Source organism: Taudactylus pleione, unplaced genomic scaffold, assembly GCF_031769625.1.
Source record: "Taudactylus pleione unplaced genomic scaffold, aTauple2 ptg000179l, whole genome shotgun sequence".
In the NCBI taxonomy this organism is placed as follows: Eukaryota; Metazoa; Chordata; class Amphibia; order Anura; family Myobatrachidae; genus Taudactylus; species Taudactylus pleione.
In genome coordinates, this window is record NW_028284581.1 from 13,544,074 (window position 1) to 13,563,762 (window position 19,689).

General features: G+C 42.8%; 1 protein-coding gene across 1 annotated transcript in view; it reads left to right on the plus strand.

Moving 5' to 3' along the window:
- CARMIL1 (capping protein regulator and myosin 1 linker 1) overlaps positions 1 to 19,007 on the plus strand; it is a 390,597-nt gene extending 371,590 nt beyond the window's left edge. Inside the window, exons 34-37 of the mRNA XM_088475876.1 lie at positions 5,903 to 5,969; positions 11,965 to 12,171; positions 14,457 to 14,594; positions 17,951 to 19,007. Of these exons, the coding sequence (XP_088332002.1) occupies positions 5,903 to 5,969; positions 11,965 to 12,171; positions 14,457 to 14,594; positions 17,951 to 18,114 (576 nt within the window). The 3' untranslated portion in view covers positions 18,115 to 19,007. The remainder of the gene's footprint in view (positions 1 to 5,902; positions 5,970 to 11,964; positions 12,172 to 14,456; positions 14,595 to 17,950) is intronic.
- Positions 19,008 to 19,689: the final 682 nt, after the last annotated feature.

Below are 19,689 nucleotides of genomic sequence, written 5' to 3' on the forward strand. Positions count from 1 at the left end.
ACAATGGGGCCTGCTGGATGTGGACCTCATGGCCTCATGGCACAACCACAAGCTTCCGGTGTACAGGTCCAGGACCAGGGATCCCGAAGCAGCCTTCGTAGACTCCTTGTCAGTGAAGTGGACCTTCCATCTGGCGTACCCCTTCCCTCCAGTCTCCCTTTTTCCTCAGGTCCAGACCTGTCCAGTCTGTCCTTGACGGCGTGGCTCCTGAGACATCCCTCATAAGGTCCAAAGGGGTTTCTTGCTCAGTGGTTCAGACCATGCTCTGAGTGCATAAGCCAGCCTCCGTCCAGATCTGTCACCGGGTGTGGCATACATACTTCCAGTGGTGTGCTACCAGAATCTTTGACCCTCAGGTTTTTCGGGTTTCTAGATTTCTAGAATACTTGCCTTTATTCAAGCTGGACTGGATCTCGGACTCCGCCTAGCCTGTCTGAAAGTGCACGTCTCTAATCTGGTTTCAGCGCAGAATTGCTCCACTACCGGATGTTCACACCTTCCTTCAGGATGTCCTCCATATTCAATCCCCCTTTGTCCCTCCAGAGGCTTTGTGGGATTTGTCAGTGGTTCTCCACGCACTTCATGGCCCTCTGTACTCCTGGATTCAGTAGACATCAGATGCCTCACTGCAAAGGCTCTTTTTCTTCTGGCTATCGCGTCTGCCCATAGTGCATCGGATTTAAGAGCGCTCTCCTGTCGCTCCCCATTTCTGATCTTTCATCAGGACAGGACTGTTCTTTGAACACACCCTGGCTTCCTTCCCAATGTGGTCTCTCGTTTCCACCTTAATGAGGAAATTCTGGTTACAATCACCAGACCTCTCGGCAGGAGAGGCCTCCTTGGATGTGGTCCGTGCTCTGAGTGTTTACGTGGACCGTACTAGTTCCATCAGGAAAACTGATTCACTCTTTGTCCTATATGGATTCCACAAGAAGGGCTGTCCAGCTAATAAACAGACTCTGGCCAAATGGCTTTGCATGACTATATCACAGGCTTACATGCAGGCTGGCCTTCCTGTGCCAGATACTGTCTCTGCTCATTCTACTCGCTCTGTGGTCTTCTGTCCACACCTTTCTTAGGTTCTATGCCTTTGATACATTTGCCTCTCAGGATGCTTCCTTTGGATGCCGGAATCACCTCTCAGCTCAGGAGCATCCCTGCCCTTGAACAACTGCTTTGGGACATCCCTATTGTCTCCCTGTGGAGCCCTATGGACCCTGAAGAAAAGGAGAGTTACGATAGACTTATAGTGTTCCCTATAGCTCCGGCGGCAGGCAGGGCGCCGGAGCTAGAGAGGGCAATCTTGTGCGCGCGCGTCCGAAAAGGGGGCGTGGTTATGAAAAGGGGGCGTGTCTATAAGACGCGTCCCCTTTTCGTCATACTTGGGGGCATGCCCGGCGCTTACGGACATGCCGGGCAGCCCCCAAGCGCTGCAGAAAGGGAGAATAGATGCCGGGCGCATGCGCCCGGCGTCTATTCTCCGGCGGTGACCGGGTCACCGCATGTTTGTCCACCCGCGGGACACTGCGTCCCGCGGGTGAGAACGGCTCCCGCAGGCTGTTAGGGCAGGGCGCTTTTTGCCCTCCTCCTGGGCTTTTTGCCCTCCAGAAGGAGGGCAGGGCGCCGCGCCCCGCTAAAGCAGCCTAGCGGGAACGCTAGACTTACCTTTGTTAACTCTTTCTTCAAAGTCCATTGGGTCCACAGGGTACCCACCATGACGCACCTGGCTTCTATGGGTTTATTTTCTTGGTCACCGGTTTCCTTCTCTATTGTGTGAGCGTGTAATTCTTACTTGTACCAATCTTCCTTCTCTCTTATCTTGCTCCTGCCTTGGGTTTGTTGACAAAACTGATTTCCCCAGGCTGTGGGCGGGGTATAGGGGGAAGGCCGGAGCATCCTGGTATAGCAAAAGCTTTAACTGTTGGTCCGGTCCTCCTATCCACCACCTACACCCCACTGTCTCCCTGTGGACCCTAAGGACTTCGAAGAAAGAGAGTTAACATAGGTAAGTCTACCATAATTAACCTTATTGATTGATACTCTTTTAGATATTTTAACCTCCCTTGCAAAATTTAGTTGAGCACTAATGATGAACAGCATGGTGATCAGCATTACTGCCTCACAGCACTTAGGTCATGAGTTCAATTCCTGACCAAGACCTTATTTGTGTGGAGTTCGTATGTTCTTTTATGTAAATGGATGCACTTATTGCAGCAGAAGTGCGATTATATAGCCAATCTATTCAGAGCTGTAACTAGACATTCTGGTGCCTTATGCGAAATAGAGCATTGGTGCCCCCCCAGGATGCAGCACTCACCTTCCCAGTAAATTAGAATTATCCCAACTGTGTCAAGCATAAGGTACTAATGTAGCAGATGGCCATCAAATACACAATAATGTCTTCTTGTTTGTCATCATCTTATTTAAATAAAGACACAGGATGATCCTGTGTCTTCATTTAAATAAGATGATGGCAAACAAGCAGACATTATTTTTTATTGGTCACCTGCTACATTATAACCTTATACTTGGCACAGTATAATAAAATAAGGATCATTATAATATTAAAATATCAGGTAATGTTGTGAACCAACTCAGCAATGTAACCTATACATTTACTTTTACTTAGTCACCAATGTTACTTCTTCAGCAACAGAAGTTTTTGTGGAATGTCCCTGGCAAACAGGAACATCTGGTAGCCTTAGTGTAGATTTATTGCATGCTTAAACATAATCCCATAATCTTAAACTGAATATAACGCAAAATTGCTTCTTAATCTGCATTCTGCAAGCAAACCAATGCAATAGTGAGTCAGTTTTGTAATCTAAGGAAAAGAGCACTTTCCTAGTGTCTTTTTACCATTTGTAATTTTTATATATATATACACTACCCAACTACACAGAAATGACATTTGTTTTATAGTAGCTTGCATCTTCTTTCACTAATTGCAGAAAATACAGAGACATATAGTATAATTCAGAGACCGGCACCACAGCACTTTGGAAATAGTGTAAACAGGTTTATTGAAATATCCGAAAAAATAACAAAATCTAAAAAGAAACAAGGATATATATATCACTTCTGATGCTGTTGCAGCTGCTTGGTTGCCTTCAGTGATGTATAGGTAATAGAAAGAAAGGACTGCGGCACTCCGAGACTGGTTTGACATGTAATAATTTTATTGATGGTTTGTTACATCAATACAACTATTGCATGTCAAACCAGTCTCGGAGTGCCGCAGTCCTTTCTTTCTATTACCTATTCATCACTGAAGGCAACCAAGCAGCTGCAACAGCATCAGAAGTGATATATATATCCTTGTTTCTTTTTAGATTTTGTTATTTTTTCGGATATTTCAATAAACCTGTTTACACTATTTCCAAAGTGCTGTGGTGCCGGTCTCTGAATTATACTATATGTCTCTGTATTTTCTGCAATTAGTGAAAGAAGATGCAAGCTACTATAAAACATATGAAAATTCTGTCAATGTCCCAATATTTACGCACCTGACTGTGTGTGTATGTATATATATATATATATATATATATATATATGTGTGTATATATATATATATATATATATATATTTATTTCTCCTGACATCCTGGAAATGCCCAGACCTGGATCAGTTGTAATCTGACATCTTGTGAGTCAGTTTGAACACCGGTTAGGTTGCTCATGGCCTGGCGACATGATTTATCAGAGTGTGAATGGGGCATGATAGTAGGTGCCCGACAGATGGGACTTTCCATTTCAGAAGTTGCGCGGATATTCAACATTCCTCAATCTACGATGTCTTGTTTCTACCTGGAATACCTCGTGGAAGGCATTACTACCCACTGTGGACAGTGCAGTAGCCGACCACGGGTGCTTAATGATCGTGACCAGTGGCGTTTGGTCAGAATTGTCTGCGGTAACAGACAAGCGCCACTGGCTCAAATCACATCTACATTCAATGCAGGAGGTACCAGTTGCATATCCAGCAGGTCATTGCAGCGTTCTTTAGCTTCCATGGGATATAGGAGCACAAGACCCACCAGAGTGTCCCTATTAATACTACGAGACACAGTGCCTCACCTGGGCTTGTGACGTCGCTAATTGGACCCTGGAGGACTGACAACATGTGGTGTGGTCCAATAAGTCACGGTTCCAGTTGTTTTGGTCTGATGGTAGGGTTTGGGTGTGGTGCAAACCCCATGAGGCCATGGGTCTCAGCTGTCAACAAGGCTGGTGTTGGTTCCATAATGGTGTGGGGTGTGTTCATATGACATGGGTTGTGTCCACTGGTCCGTCTGAATACGTTGCATTGCTAAATGACCATTTGCAGCCCTTCTTAGACTTCATGTAGCCCCACAATGATGGAACATTCCAGCAGGATAATGCATTGTGTCATCGGTCCCAAATTGTCTAGAATTGGTTCAAGGAGCATTCTGCAGAGACAAATGGCCGCCATGTTCTACCTAAATGAACCCAATTGAGCATTTATGTGACTTTGTGGAGAGGTCTATTCGCACTCAAGATCCTACAAATATCAGGGAGCCTATCCACAAATATCAGGAAGCTATCCAGACGGCATGCAGGGGCGTATCTTCCTATTGGCCTGGATGGCCCTTGCCAGGGGCGCTCGGATCCCTAGATACATCCCTGACGGCATGGGTCAATATTTCTCCAGAGGTCTTCCGTCCACTTGTGGAATCGATGACGCGTCAAGTTGCTGCACTTCGCCGGACTACTGGGTGTCCAACACGATACTAGGCATCTATCCCATGACTTTTGGCACTTCAGTGTATATACACTTCTATAACAAATCTGGTATATGCCGGGTCACCTAAGTCTCTGCCTCCTGATTGGCCCTTTCCCCCACTCTGGCCTTCTGCTGTTCTTTGCACTTCCACGGTTCCATCCAGACACCCCCATCCCTCCCTGTCGCTTTGTCCCTCCCATACTTACCCTGGCTTCCGGTCCTCCTCTTCCAGGTCTGTCCTGTCTCCCTTCCTCAAAGTGGGAACTGCTGGGGTGCTTTTCCAGGCTTCCGCTGCGTGCGCATTGTGGAGATGGGACAGCCTTACACAATTATTATATAGATATACATACAAGGATAAGCACTTTCGCCATGCTTTCCAACCTGACCTATTATTCATTAAATTAGTTTTTTTGTCTGTATCAGTCTAGCTTATGGCAATTCTTTTGTATTGTTATTACTATACGCAGCAGATGCAACAGCTGACATACTTTTGGAAAGAGGCAGATATTCTTTGATATACTATATGCTAGAAAAAATTAGAAAGACACTTCCATAAGGATGAATAACAAAGTACAATTATTCATATTAACTTTAACTCTATCATAAATCATTTATGTATGCTTATGGTGGTAAATGAAGGTACATTTTTCTATACCTTTTTGGTTCTAATAGATGGCAGGTAGGTATGAAGGCATGTGTGGGATTTTGAAGCAAGCTGTGGCTCTGAGTGACAGTGGAAGGTCTAACTGGCATGTGGGGATATTTTGGGATGAGCGACATGAGGATGCCGCGGTAGTTTCTGGTCTTTTGTTGTCAGTTCTGAAATGAAGTGCAATGTGTGGTATTTTAGAAGGTTAGAGAGATGTACCACTTTGCCCATCCTGGTTTTAGAGCAGTTGTTTTGATCTTTATTTTATGCTCGGATGGGTTATCATCTGTTTTATTTCTGTAAGAGATTACATTGCTCATGTGGGTTTATGAATATTACATTGCTGTGACCTCCCGTCTTATTTGTATCCTATGAGGAGTGCTTAACCCTTACTTTTGGAAACTGTAACACATGTTTTATTGAGGTTTACAATAATGAAGAAAGTAAAATAATCTGACAGCAAAAGGGTACATTTAATAATTTCTTGTGTTTGTGTGTTTGTTTTTCCAGAAATTTGGTAGCGATGTTCCCAGCAAAGAATCACTAGATGGAGAGAAACTAGATGGAAGTGGAGCAGGTTTGTCATTTTATTTAATGTATGTTGTGGACTTGCCCGAAGTGGTCATCCTCTTCGGAATTTGGGCTACAGGGGTCATTTACAACCCATAAAAATGTGGAGAATAATATTTAACTTCATGTAAATTATCTTATTTTTCAAATATGCAAACAATGGTTTAAATACATAAGTAGGTATTGTTTATAGGGTCACTAGCATTGTGGGGGTCCCCACCCCCATTCTCTGCCCTTCCCTCCTATTATCTCTCTTCTTACACAATTCCATTCTATCTCTCTATTTCTTTCCCCTGACTGTTATCCTGCTCTCTCCCATTCACATTCTTGCTATGTCACTTCTTCCTGTTCTCTCTCTCTCCCCCCCCCATTGTCTCATACCTCCCATTGCTCTCTCCCCCATCACATTCTAGCTACCTCACTTCTCCCTGTTTTCTCTCTTCCCCTCCCCCCATTGTCTCATACCTCCCATTGCTCTCTCCCCCACAACATTCTGCTATCTCACTTCTCCCTGTTTTCTCTCTTCCCCTCCCCCCATTGTCTCATTCCTCCCGTTGCTCTCTCCCCCACAACATTCTTGCTATCTCACTTCTCCCTGTTCTCTCTTTCTATCTTTCCCTCCCCCCTTGTCTCATAACTCCCGTTGCTCTCTTCCCCACAACATTCTTGCTATCTCACTTCTCCCTGTTCTCTCTTCCCCTCCCCCCATTGTCTCATACCTCCCGTTGCTCTCTCCACCACAACATTCTTGCTATCTCACGTCTCCCTGTTCTCTCTTTCTCTCTTCCCCTCCCCCATTGTCTCCTACCTCCTGTTGCTCTCTCCCTCACAACATTCTTGCTATCTCACTTCTCCCTGTTCTCTTTCTCTCTTCCCCTCCCCCCAAAGTCTTATACCTCCCGTTGCTCTCTCACCCACAACATTCTTGCTATCTCACTTCTCCGTTCTCTCTCCCTCTCTTCCCCTCCCCCCATTGTCTCATACCTCCCATTGCTCTCTCCCCCACAACATTCTTGCTATCTCACTTCTCCCTGTTTTCTCTCTTCCCCTCCCCCCATTGTCTCATACCTCCCATTGCTCTCTCCCCCACAACATTCTTGCTATCTCACTTCTCCCTGTTTTCTCTCTTCCCCCTCCCCCCATTGTCTCATACCTCCCGTTGCTCTCTCCCCCACAACATTCTTGCTATCTCACTTCTCCCTGTTCTCTCTTTCTCTCTTCCCCTCCCCCCATTGTCTCATACCTCCCGTTGCTCTCTCTCCCACAACATTCTTACTATCTCACTTCTCTCTGTTCTCTCTTTCTCTCTTCCCCTCCCCCCATTGTCTCATACCTCCCGTTGCTCTCTCCCCCACAACATTCTTGCTATCTCACTTCTCCCGTTTTCTCTCTCTTCCCCTCCCCCCATTGTCTCATACCTCCCGTTGCTCTCTCCCCCACAACATTCTTGCTATCTCACTTCTCCCTGTTCAGTAACTGATAGTTGACTCTATTTAAGAGAGAGGTCCCTGTAGTACAAACTGACTCTGTGTTTAAACCGCAAAATTGCGTCAATGTCTGCACAGTTGGCGCTGTGGTGACTTATAGCCAGTTCTGATGGGTTACGGTACAAATAGGATCTCTGGCGCGTGCCCAGTGGCGGGGTTTCAATGCATTGCCAGTGGTGCTGCGCCATAGCCATACCCCTGTAGCGCTACGCCATGGCGTAGAGTATGGAAGATCATACAGTAGCGGGTCATGATTCACATACAGTGAAAGTGAGATCTCCGTATTACACACTGACTGTGTAATAATAATATTAAAAATAAAAAGTGTAACCTTGACTGTCTAATAATAATAAAAAAAAATAAGTTTAACCTTCTAGGTTTCGAACCCTGAACCGGGTTGTACAGACGTCTGCAATGTAGAAGTTCGATTTCTTACCTCTACGCTACAGACGCCTGAGTACTTCATCGTACAGATAGTGTGCAAGGTTGGAACAGCATCACCATTGTCATAAGTTTGTGATGCAACGCTATTTTGCGCTTCAAACGCACAGTCAGCTTTGAACACAGAGCGCTCTCTCACAGTCAGAAACCACTCTCAGACACAGTCCAAGAGACGTAGCTATCTGTGGTGCTAAATTCAACGGCACCATCAGTTTTTAATATACGGTACAGGCACAGTCATAGCGGCACACTAGTTGTCCTAGCAGACGGGGGATGGTGTCCTTGGCAATGGTCACTATTCGTAGCATTTTTCAGGACACTAGGGCAAAGCTGACTGCTTACAGTAAATGGATTAACAAAGCATCCTTTATTATGGTAATGAGAGGCTCTTGCTTGCTTTGGGGGAAGGGACCTGATGCACTGTGTATGACTCTCGGCCCACTGGGCATGCGCCAGAAATCCCATCGCAACCCTCCTACTGGGCATGCGCCCACCAGAGATGGAAATTCAACAGCATACCGACTGCAGTAATACAGCCAACTGCGCATGCTCAGTGATGGCATAGCGCTACATGGCGTATGGCTTGGTGCCACAGATCCCATTGTACCCCCCCCATTTCTAATCCATCGCAGATGGCTGACAGCCACCATAGCGCCAACCCTGTAATACAGAGAACTCTCTCTCATACAGATCCCACCAGTACTACCGTACTTAGTGTGCAAGGTTGGAACAGCATCACCATTGTCATAAGTTTGCGATGCAACGCTATTTTGCGCTTCAAACGCACAGTCAGCTTTGAACACAGAGCACTCTCTCACAGTCAGAAACCACTCTGACACAGTCCAAGAGAGGTAGCTATCGTGTGTAAGGCCGAGACACATCTACGTTGTTGCATGTTTGTGTTTTGCGCTTTGGGCGCACAGTTTGTGATACAGAGCCCTCTCTTGGCACTAAAGATCCCATTGTAACCCCTCCACTGGGCATGCGCATGACCATAATTCTACCAAAGTGATCACCTATCCACTAGCCCACACGACAGCTACAGTGAACCGCACAGAGCGGCCTCATCCTTGTGCACTCCTCCCGCTGCTGTTTTTAATTTAAAAAAAAAATTATCATACTGTAATTCATCCCATCTCAGTGAAAGCTGTGTGTGCATCTCATTAATCTACAGTATCGGTTATACCGTGACAACAACTCGGGCAACTTCTCTACTGTTCAGTTACTGCACCGTACCATATGTACCGTACAATACTGTATGTGCAGTGATTTGCATCCTGTTATAAGATCTTACTGTACGGTACAGTACTGTACTGTATTGTGCATTATGTGACATTAAAAATACAGTATTGGTTGTGCGAACATGCAAATGCTGTGAATGTGAATGTGATATCCATCCAATTTACTGTAAGTTTAACAGTATGGCATTCAATACAAGGCATTCAGTACAGATTACAACAGTGGAGCACTCGCCACCCAGCGATTACAAAAGTGGAGCACTCGCCACCCAGTGGTTAAGCACTGTATTACATGCCATAGCATATCCTTCGTTGAAGAATTCCACGGTATTCCACAAGTCCATGGCGCGACTCAGAGGCCTGCACGCCACGCCACAAGTCCATGGCGCAACTCATGCCACGCCATGAGCAACAAAATAGCTGGGCAGTTCTGTACCTCCCATTGCTATCTCTCTCCCACCACATTCATGCTATCTCACTTCTCCCTGTTCTCTCTTTCTCTCTTCCCCTCCCCCCATTGTCTCATACCTCCCATTGCTCTCTCCCCCACCACATTCTTGCTATCTCACTTCTCCCCTGTTTTCTCTCTCTTCCCCTCCCCTCATTGTCTCATACCTCCCGTTGCTCTCTCCCCCACAACATTCTTGCTATCTCACTTCTCCCTGTTCTCTCTTTCTCTCTTCCCCTCCCCCCATTGTCTTATACCTCCCGTTGCTCTCTCCCCCACAACATTCTTGCTATCTCACTTCTCCCTGTTCTCTCTCTTTCTTCCCCTCCCCCCATTGTCTCATACTCCCGTTGCTCTCTCCCACCACATTCATGCTATCTCACTTCTCCCTGTTCTCTCTCTCTCCCCCTCCCCCCATTGTCTCATACCTCCCGTTGCTCTCTCCCCCCCACATTCTTGCTATCTCACTTCTCCCTGTTCTCTCTTTCTCTCTTCCCCTACCACCCATTGTCTCATACCTCCCGTTGCTCTCTCCCCCACAACATTCTTGCTATCTCACTTCTCCCTGTTCTCTCTTTCTCTCTTCCCCTCCCCCCATTGTCTCATACTCCCGTTGCTCTCTCCCCCACAAAATTCTTGCTATCTCACTTCTCCCTGTTTTCTCTCTCTCTCCCCCTCCCCCCATTGTCTCATACCTCCCGTTACTCTCTCTCCCACCACATGCTTGCTATCTCACTTCTCCCTGTTCTCTTTCTCTCTTCCCCTCCCCTCATTGTCTCATACCTCCTGTTGCTCTCCCCCCACCACATTTTTGCTCTCTCATTTCTCCCTGTTCTCTCTCTATCCCCCTCATCCCATTGTCTCATACTCCAGTTGTCTCACTCTTTCCTCACCCCCATTTTCTCTCTCCCGCCCTTCATTCTCTCTCTCCTCCCCCCTGTTGTCCACCCCTCCCCGGCATTACAGTATTTATGACGATATACTGTATGCACAGACACATGTATGATTATCATACTCTTGTGTCTGGTGTTGCCCCCCCTCCCATGTGTCCTCCCCACCCTTCCCACGTCTGTACCCTTCCCCTGCTAGACACACAGATAGAGGAGTGCAGAATAGATATATGGAAATTTACAGTACATATACTGAATATACACAAGGAACAATGATAGGGTGTCTACTGAGTAACGCTATTTGAGCGGAGCGGCTGCTAACCTAAGGGCCCACCCTAAAGCCTATAACACTACATAATGGTGTAATGAGGAAGATCAAAATGGCAGTACCTAAAACTCCTATAATGCACGGTATAAAATAAAAATATTAAATCACTGAAAAACTCCAGTGCACAATATGATTTATAAGATTTTAAATTAAAAACCTGTATCAATATGAATGAAATGCTATCAATAGCAACACTAGTATGTATAAAATAGCATGTATCACAGTCAAACCATATATTGCTACAAATAAGATGTAATATTAGAGGCAAGTAAAACTATATAAATACCATTGTAATAAGGGTCAATTGTAAACTAGCAATGAACTAAGAAACTGATATGAATTCCTCTAGAAAAATAAAACGTACCGCAGATGACTAAATGATCATATAATAGTAACCACCCATCAGATGTGACAGGCAGAGTGATGTTCTGTCTGATAAAGTGTTAATGCAGTAAGCTGTGTATATATACAATTTCCCAGCGCATATAGGAGGAAATAAATGCAGTAAATAATGAAAGTGACAACATGTATTAAACACCGACTTCATACAGTACATGGTTCTATCAGTGCCGACAATCAGGTTGTGTTAATGGCTATATGCAGTGTCTGGCAAAAGTGCCTGGAAAATGTTGGCACTCTGTAAACCTGTTATCACAGTGATAACAGGTTTACAGAGTGCTGATATTTTCCAGTCCCAGGCACCCTGCAAGCCACATGCTGGTGCGGTGGGACAGCGACTGTTCTGCCCCCAAGGTCCTATAATAATAATATAATAATAATTTAACTTATTTTATTATGTTATTTCAAGTTATCTTTAAGTCAGTAAACAACATTACTTATAATGTTAATTATCCACTGATTACTTATAATGTTATGTATCCACTGATTACTTATAATGTTAATTATCCTCTGATTAGAGCTACTAATTGGGTATTTTAATGTATTTAACTCACGATGGTTGATAAATGTAGCTGTGCTATTACAAACATACATTCAAATATATTGTATTATCACAAATCATTCCTTGTATGTTAACAATGAAGACTAATTAAAATACATTAATCAGTGAGCAGCTTCAGGTTGCGAAACGAATAGGCTTGGTTATGTATGTGCACTATTAGAAATGAATTAAACAAATATACAATTAAGAAATATGTTGTAACTTTTCAGTTAGTAAATTTCCTATGACAAGAGGGGATTCCACTAACTCTTCTCCAGAAAAAAATCCTAAATGTGATGTCAAGTCTGAGACCAGTGTACGATCCAAGAGTTTATCTAGTACACCGACTAGTCCGAAGCCACCTCTTCAGTCATCCAAGCCTGTTCTAACAGCACGTCCTACTGTGCCTCAGAAGCCCAGAAGTAGTTCCCGAACTGGTAAACAGGTTTTCCTTACTTGGTAACAGACAATGCATATAATCACAAATAAGCTTGTGCCAATCTGTAAAGTTCTAGATCACTATGCTGGACCAGGTAGGGCTAGCAGTGCTTATCTTTAGTGTCAAGAAAATTCTTTGTGAGACAAGTGCTTCACAATAAGGAGATAGTTGCTTATAGGACTAGCAAGTCTTCAAATATGGAGCAGTTGTATTTTTAGTGTGGGGAGAGAATAGAAAACGGTAGAACCTGGGGGGGGGGGGGTGGACGGACTACTGGAAGGGTCTACTACATTTAGATAAAGTGCTGACGCTTCAATGAGCCACTATAAATTGTCACACTGTATACAAGTTGTACTAATGCTTTTGGACTGAGATCGAACAGAATAGATTGACTGCACTAATTGCATCAATGAAGTATCCGATTTTTGTTGGAAACCTGGGTGAATTTACCATGTTGCCCATATTTCCCAAGCCTCCTTTGGTGTTGTTTATATTTTTCACTTAGCTTGTTGTTCAAAAGTTGATGGCAGAAAACTTTTGCAAACCATCCAGGCAGAAAGTAATTGCTGGGGCTACATGTACTGTACTAAAACTGACGGGTTTTCTGCCTTTTTTTTATTAGCATGATTTAGAAACCACATGATTTACTAAAAGTCAAACTACTGGAGAACCGCCGGGAGTCCTCATTATACAAAGCACCATATTGCACATCACCTTCGTAGTGTGTGCAGAAGCCAGCTCAGAGGGTGCCGTTTCAGCACTTGCCTCTCTGCTGAGTCATGGACATCCACCTCCCACCGGGACTTACAGTATTCACCTTGGCGGCCAAATGAGTCCAAATGAGTAGTGTATGTCCCAGAGGTAGGGGGAACGGGGTAGTCCATGACTCAGCAGAGGGGAAAGTGCTGATGCGACACCCCCTGTGCCGGCTCTGCTCATGTCTATGATCACAATCCCAATTTTTTTTTAAAGGAAAGTAATCCAAATCACCAATGAAGCTGCACTTTCATAAACCACAGAAACATTTGCCAGAAAAACAGCCAGAAAAAAATAGGTGGTTATGACTGACAAGATAGCGGCACTTTACGCTAACTTGCCTGTCCCCATCCCTCCTCTCCATTAATGGGCCATGCTTTTTAGGATCTGTCCCGGTCCTCTAGGGGGGGTTTGTTTGGACCTTCACACCTAGGGATGCCTGTCCCACTGCAAAGTAGCATTGTGTGCCTCCTGGTACCCTTAGCCAATGGGCACCATGGAAATGAAATACAGTAGACAAGAGTGCATTGTGGCCCTACAGCTCTATCTTTTGGAATAATTAATATTGTCCCCCCCTTCATATAGTCCCCACATATAGATATTAATAAATAGTAGTACCCTTTGCATAGTTATTAATAGGTAATAGTGCCCATATAGTTATTAATGAATAATAGTGCCCTCATATACAGTATATAATTTAACTAATAGGGCCTCCTTAGTTGAGGTACGATATAAATATGTCCGCTGCAATAGTTTTTCTGTTCGAAATACTATTGTATGCCTAATAGTTTTTGTAATGTATTGGTTTTATTGAATACTTACCTTCAGTACGATCTTCTTATTTTGTTAATCCTACATTCCTAGTGTGGGGACCTGAACCTTTGATATTGGTGGCAATTTCTGTCACACCCTTCAAAATGCTGCGTAGTAATTTTGGCAGCTTGGAGGGAAGAATAGCCAGCAGCGTGCAGTGACTTCCACAACAGCACCAGATTGAAACTTTAGTAAATATTACCCCATGTGGTGTTGTTATTCCTACCATAGCATAAGATTATGAATGCCCTAGTCACGGTTACTTAGTAACTGTGCCATATTACAGAGGTACAGTACACCGTACAGTACCTAATATTGAAAAAATATAAAAGTTCATTTGACAATAATATAGGAAGAGATCCACCCTACTGCATGCGTTCATTGCAAGAATCTCCTCTTCCTGGCTTACAACTTCATGTGGCAGCTCAACTACTAGGGAAAAAAGACACAGATGCATACTCCAATTTCTCATCAAGGATATACAATTGGAGGTGATGCTCTTACATTACAGGGTTGCCTTTATGCATCTCTATGGCTAATAGAAAACATTACGTGTTGCATTTAGATGTGTTTTGAATTTCTTTGCAAAAATGTAGAGATTGATTGGATTCAAATTGTTGCAGTTTAAAGAAAGCACAATATAATGCTGAAACTAAAATATTTGTATTCACATTCTACATCTTTGTTGCACATCATTGCCTGTGATCACAACAGATGAGATCCCTGAATCTCCTTCTGGGTCCTGTTCCCCCAAAACGATTCTCCCATCTGTGCTGAAGAGAGCCCCTTCAGAGAAGGATAAAGATGGACAGAGCAGCCTGCAGTCTTCTTGCCGGCCTCTTGCAGATGAAGGTATAATGAGATGTGCAAAATTAGCTTGATGCTTTTACATTGCTCACATAACATCTCCTGGTATGTTCAATGCACCAGTGTTTATTCTAACTGAAACTTGGATTTAAATACAACATCAACATGTCTGTCAACCACAGCTATAAAGGAACATCAAACCGATGCTAAATATGAGTGAGATAAACAGCTTAGTGTTTGAATAATATATTTGGTTTATAGCCACAATTTGGTGCATATTAATCCTAGCTAACTAGTGAATATAGTTTGTGACTAAGAACATTTGACGTACCTAATGTATGTATTGAGTATTTAAAGTTAAAAACTGTATACTATTTGCCTTGAGTATAGACTTACTCTAAAGACAAAAGGTTGTTGGCCTGTGTTACAGTATATACTCACAATAATCCTTATATCTGTATACATTGATTGTGGCTACAATAGATTCCACTTTCTGAAATGATATATACTATGCAAATACTAATTGTGTGTTTAGTCCAATAGGTTACCAAAAGGAAATCTGAGTAGTTTTGAAAAACAGTAAAAAAAAAATACAAAAAACAAAATTGACAGATTATTCTATGTAACGTAAAACACAAATTGTCATCAGAACATCATATTGAGTGATTGTCTGTATGATTTGCTAATACCAGGGAAACAGTAAAAATACTGGAACGCTATGCTCTCTATAACAAATTACAGCATAAAAACAACAGAAAACAGCTTCTTACACTGAAACCTAAAGTCAGGATACAGAGTATATGACATATACAATACACTGATGTCTTTGTACTATAGTCACCATGGTATACACAAACTCCGATAAATACACAGCAAGTACTTTTAGCCCTTTATACCACTGGCATAAATTTACATCAGTATACACACACATATAGGCAAGGAATGATGCACATTACTTCATGCTTGCAAGCAGGGGGGTGGAAGTGATTATACTGATCACACCCTCCCCCATGGATTTGCACCGGGCTGAGGAGCTCACAGCGACCCCCCCCCCCCCCCCCGCCCTCCCCAGCTCTTCGCGGCACTGAAATTAGGGGGTTTTTATGTTTATTTTTTCTAAGGGGACGTGGGCGTGCCTCCCACGATTAGGCCACACACATTTGCATTCTCTTATTCCCAAAGGGGCCTATTCATTATCACTAATGGGCCTGTTACACATGCAGAAACAATGTATTAAGTAACGGGCCTATTCATTATCACTAATGGGCCTGTTACACATGCAGAAACAATGTATTAAGTAACTGGCCTATTCATTATTAGGGGCCCGAACGTGCTGTCCAGTATTCAGCAAACTTGGAAAACTGAAAGTTTTCGGAATTTGCTTACAGGACCCAATGACATCTTTAGATGGCGGTGGTTCCCAGAGCGCCAGTCCTTTCTCTGGGAAGTGAAACTGCGGCCGTGCGCATGTGTACCCTCCTGTCACACATGCTCACAATGCTGGCACATCTCCAGTAAGTGGCACTTTTACTTCCATAGCGAGTTTGGAAATCGCACCAGAACAATAATGAATTGCAGATTGATACTTAATTATCGGGGGGCCAAAGCCTCTAATAGTAGTAATGGTCAAATTCATATTTCTAGAAGTTTAATGTCTTTTCAATATACAGGTTGAGTCTCCCATATCCAAAATGCTTGGGACCAGGGGTATTTTGGATAATGGAATATTCGTATTTTGGAATATTTGCATTTCATAATGAAATATCTTGGGAATAGGACCCCAATATACACACAGAATGCATTTATGTATTACATACACCTTATACACACAGCCTGCAGGTCATTTTATACAATATTTTCAATAATTTTGTGGTTCAAGCAAAGTTTGTGTACATACATGAAATTCATTTATGTTTCCTATACACCTTATACACAAAGCCTGAAGGTTATTTTATACTGTATTTTTAATATTTTGTGCCTTAGACAAAGATTGTGTACATTGAACCATCAAAAATCAAAGGTTTCATTATCTCAGTCATACAGAAATTATTCCGTATTTCGGAATATTCCGTATTTTGGAATATTTGGATATGGGAGACTCAACCTGTATTTCCTTTCTTACACATAGGGGTCAATTATCTCGCCCCCGTGAGTAGTCCGGCTGTATGCCGCACTTATGGTAAGTCTGGTCTCGCTGAGTTTTATTTACAGCCCCTTAGGGCAGCGTACAAAAATCAGTGAGCCCAGAGCAAGATGAAGTTCCATTACCGGTGTTTCCATGCCATTGCAATGGCAACTCATCCCTCTCGCGGCTAATTGAAATGACCCCATAGAATGTCACAAGGAGCCTAAAGGGACTGACATCAGAGGAAAGAGGAGACATGAGACGAAACTAACTTAAATAAGAAACACTTCTATCATTTCTATTCAGTCAGAAAATGTTACTGGTGACTAAACCACCACAAACTCTGGTACAGGCACTTTATAGACAGTATGTGCCCTTCACTTTGATTACTGACATTTCACTATATATGACTTGTACTGTTGAGGCTGTGACTAATTCAGAGGTGAGTCTTTGCTGACCTGTATTAGGTTTCAGTTATTTTACTTTTAAATTCCTTTTTAGCTTGATATAATCCTTTTAGACACATGGTGGCACTCTAAACACATAATTTTGGCTTCACCGTACATTATGTAACGCATATTTGCAAATGAACATATCCCTCATGTATTTTTTGCTTTTAAAGCATTTTTATATCAAATTAAAATATGTGCAACTTGATTTGCAGAAACGTATTTGCGAGCTATGTTTACTATTACATGGCATGGATTACATATTGGCCCTTCCTCCTCTGGTTTGTGTGATAAAGTCCATTAATAAAAAAGTGTGACTTAAATAAAACTCTAGAGCTACGATGAGAGAAATCCCAGTGATGTGTCTCACTAGTGGAGCTTTCTTATGTGACAGCTGATTTCGCAGAGGTGTGACGTTCCAATACTCCAATCTTCATGTTCTACATTTGCGCTACGAATCACCAAAATGCCATGCTGCTCTATATTTGTTACCTCGCCTTTTAGATCATTTATATTCTAGTTGATCTGGGCAATTTAGCTTTGTGTTGACCTTAGGGCTTAAGGAACAATTACACCAGTGAAGCATGCTAAATTATGACAGCCTAATGCAGAACATGGTGAATATATCATTGAGCAGTTTTGAAAGTCTTGCTCATCTCTGTCCTTTTTTTATATCTAATTTTTGTTATGTCCAATTTAAAAAGAGTGGAGAGAGTGGTATATTTTTATAATGTGGGCTATTAGTCAATATTCATGTGATGTGTTTATATGTAACATTGCTAGGAAGAGAGATAAAGTACTGTATTGTACTGTTTATGTCTCATTAGCGCATCCAGTGACTCCATCTGATTCGTCACTGAAAAAGAATCTCGGCCTTTCTGCAGCAGATGGACAAGAGCTAAAACCCGGGTCATTAAGCAAAGACCCTCACCAGCGAAGCAAATCCAGTGACTCTGGGGAAGAGGCTGATAAGGAGTTTGTTTTTATATAAAGTTCTGTCAACAAGACTGTCACTCTACATTAAATTCAATTTTTATTTTATTTCAATGTTCATTTAGTGTAATTTGTTTCATGAACAATCCCATGCACCTTTCAGTTGTCTATGTATGTAATTGTCCTTACATTTGTGACACAGCTATAGCAGATGCCTCACACTCCACAGAGCAATGGTGCACTTGACCTTAACTGTAAGATGTTTCATGTACTGTTAGACCAAGGAGGTGCAATTGTTGCTGCTCTTGTGTCTCCTTTGTACCATTCAGCTCCTTTATATAAGCAATTGCACATTGTAATTAACAGAGCACACTAATAACAAATTATTTGTATAAATGGTAAATATATATAAACAAATCTCTCTATGTGTCTCTCTTTCTCTCTCTCTCTCTCTCTCTATATATATAAATATATACATACACAAACACACATACATACATATATATATATATATATATATATATATATATATATATATATATATATATATATATAATGATTGAATTCCATTTTTACATCCTCTGGTAGGAATATTTTTTCTTCTCCTTGTGCTTGTACATAAAATGATACCCCTCATGCACTTGCCTATAAGCACAAGCATCGAATCCCCTTTGAGACACAATAGATACAGATGTTTAATAATGTAATAGAGTGATTGACACAGAGTATGATTTGTTTCAATAATTGGAGTACGAGATCCGTCCTCAGTTTTAACACTTGCATTTTGCTTCTATTATGCCATTTTTGAAATTGAGATGTTTAACGTCTGTAAATAAATACTGGGAAAAACTTTTTGATGATACAGTAACATAGATATTCACTTATATGACAGGTTATGGAAGTTTTATTCATATGTATATTTGTATCAATAAAACAAATTTTACAACTTTATTCTGCTTTCAGTTTCTAAACTATATTCTGTACAAAATTCCAAGTAATTAATATACATTTTATTTAATGCTGCATTACAAAGATAGAGCATAGAGGTACTTTATGAATCATCTGAACATAGGGCCTGATTCAGACCCACTCGCGAGCGGCTGTCCGCTCGCAAGTGGGTCGATGTTATGCACTGAGCATGCGCACGACGGAGGGAGCTCCGTCGTGCGCATGCGCCAGACGCGACGAGCGAAGGAAAGTCCTTCGCTCGTTGTGTCCGATCAAAGGGGGCGTGCTGTCAATGTTGATTGACAGCACGCCCCCTTTGGTGGGCGTGCCGGGGGCGTGCCTCCCTGACGGGGGCGTTCCCACGGGAACGCCTCCCGTCAGAAGCCGGCCCACTGACATCACTAGTGATGTCAGTGGGAGTGATTTTGGCTCTGATAGAGCCAAAATCACTCCGGAGCTTGCGGTTGAAAACCTCAACCGCAGGCTCCGGCTCGCAATTTCGATGGTCGCGATGGTCTCGACCATCGCGGCCATCACAAAGCAAGCTCGTATAGCCTGTGGGTGGTGACCCACAGCTATACGAGCGTCCAGGAGGACGCTCCATGAAAATGGAGCCCGGCCCTCATTCAGAACGTGCTCTCTGCTCAGAGCGTACGGCTCTGAATGAGGGCCATAGTCCTCCACT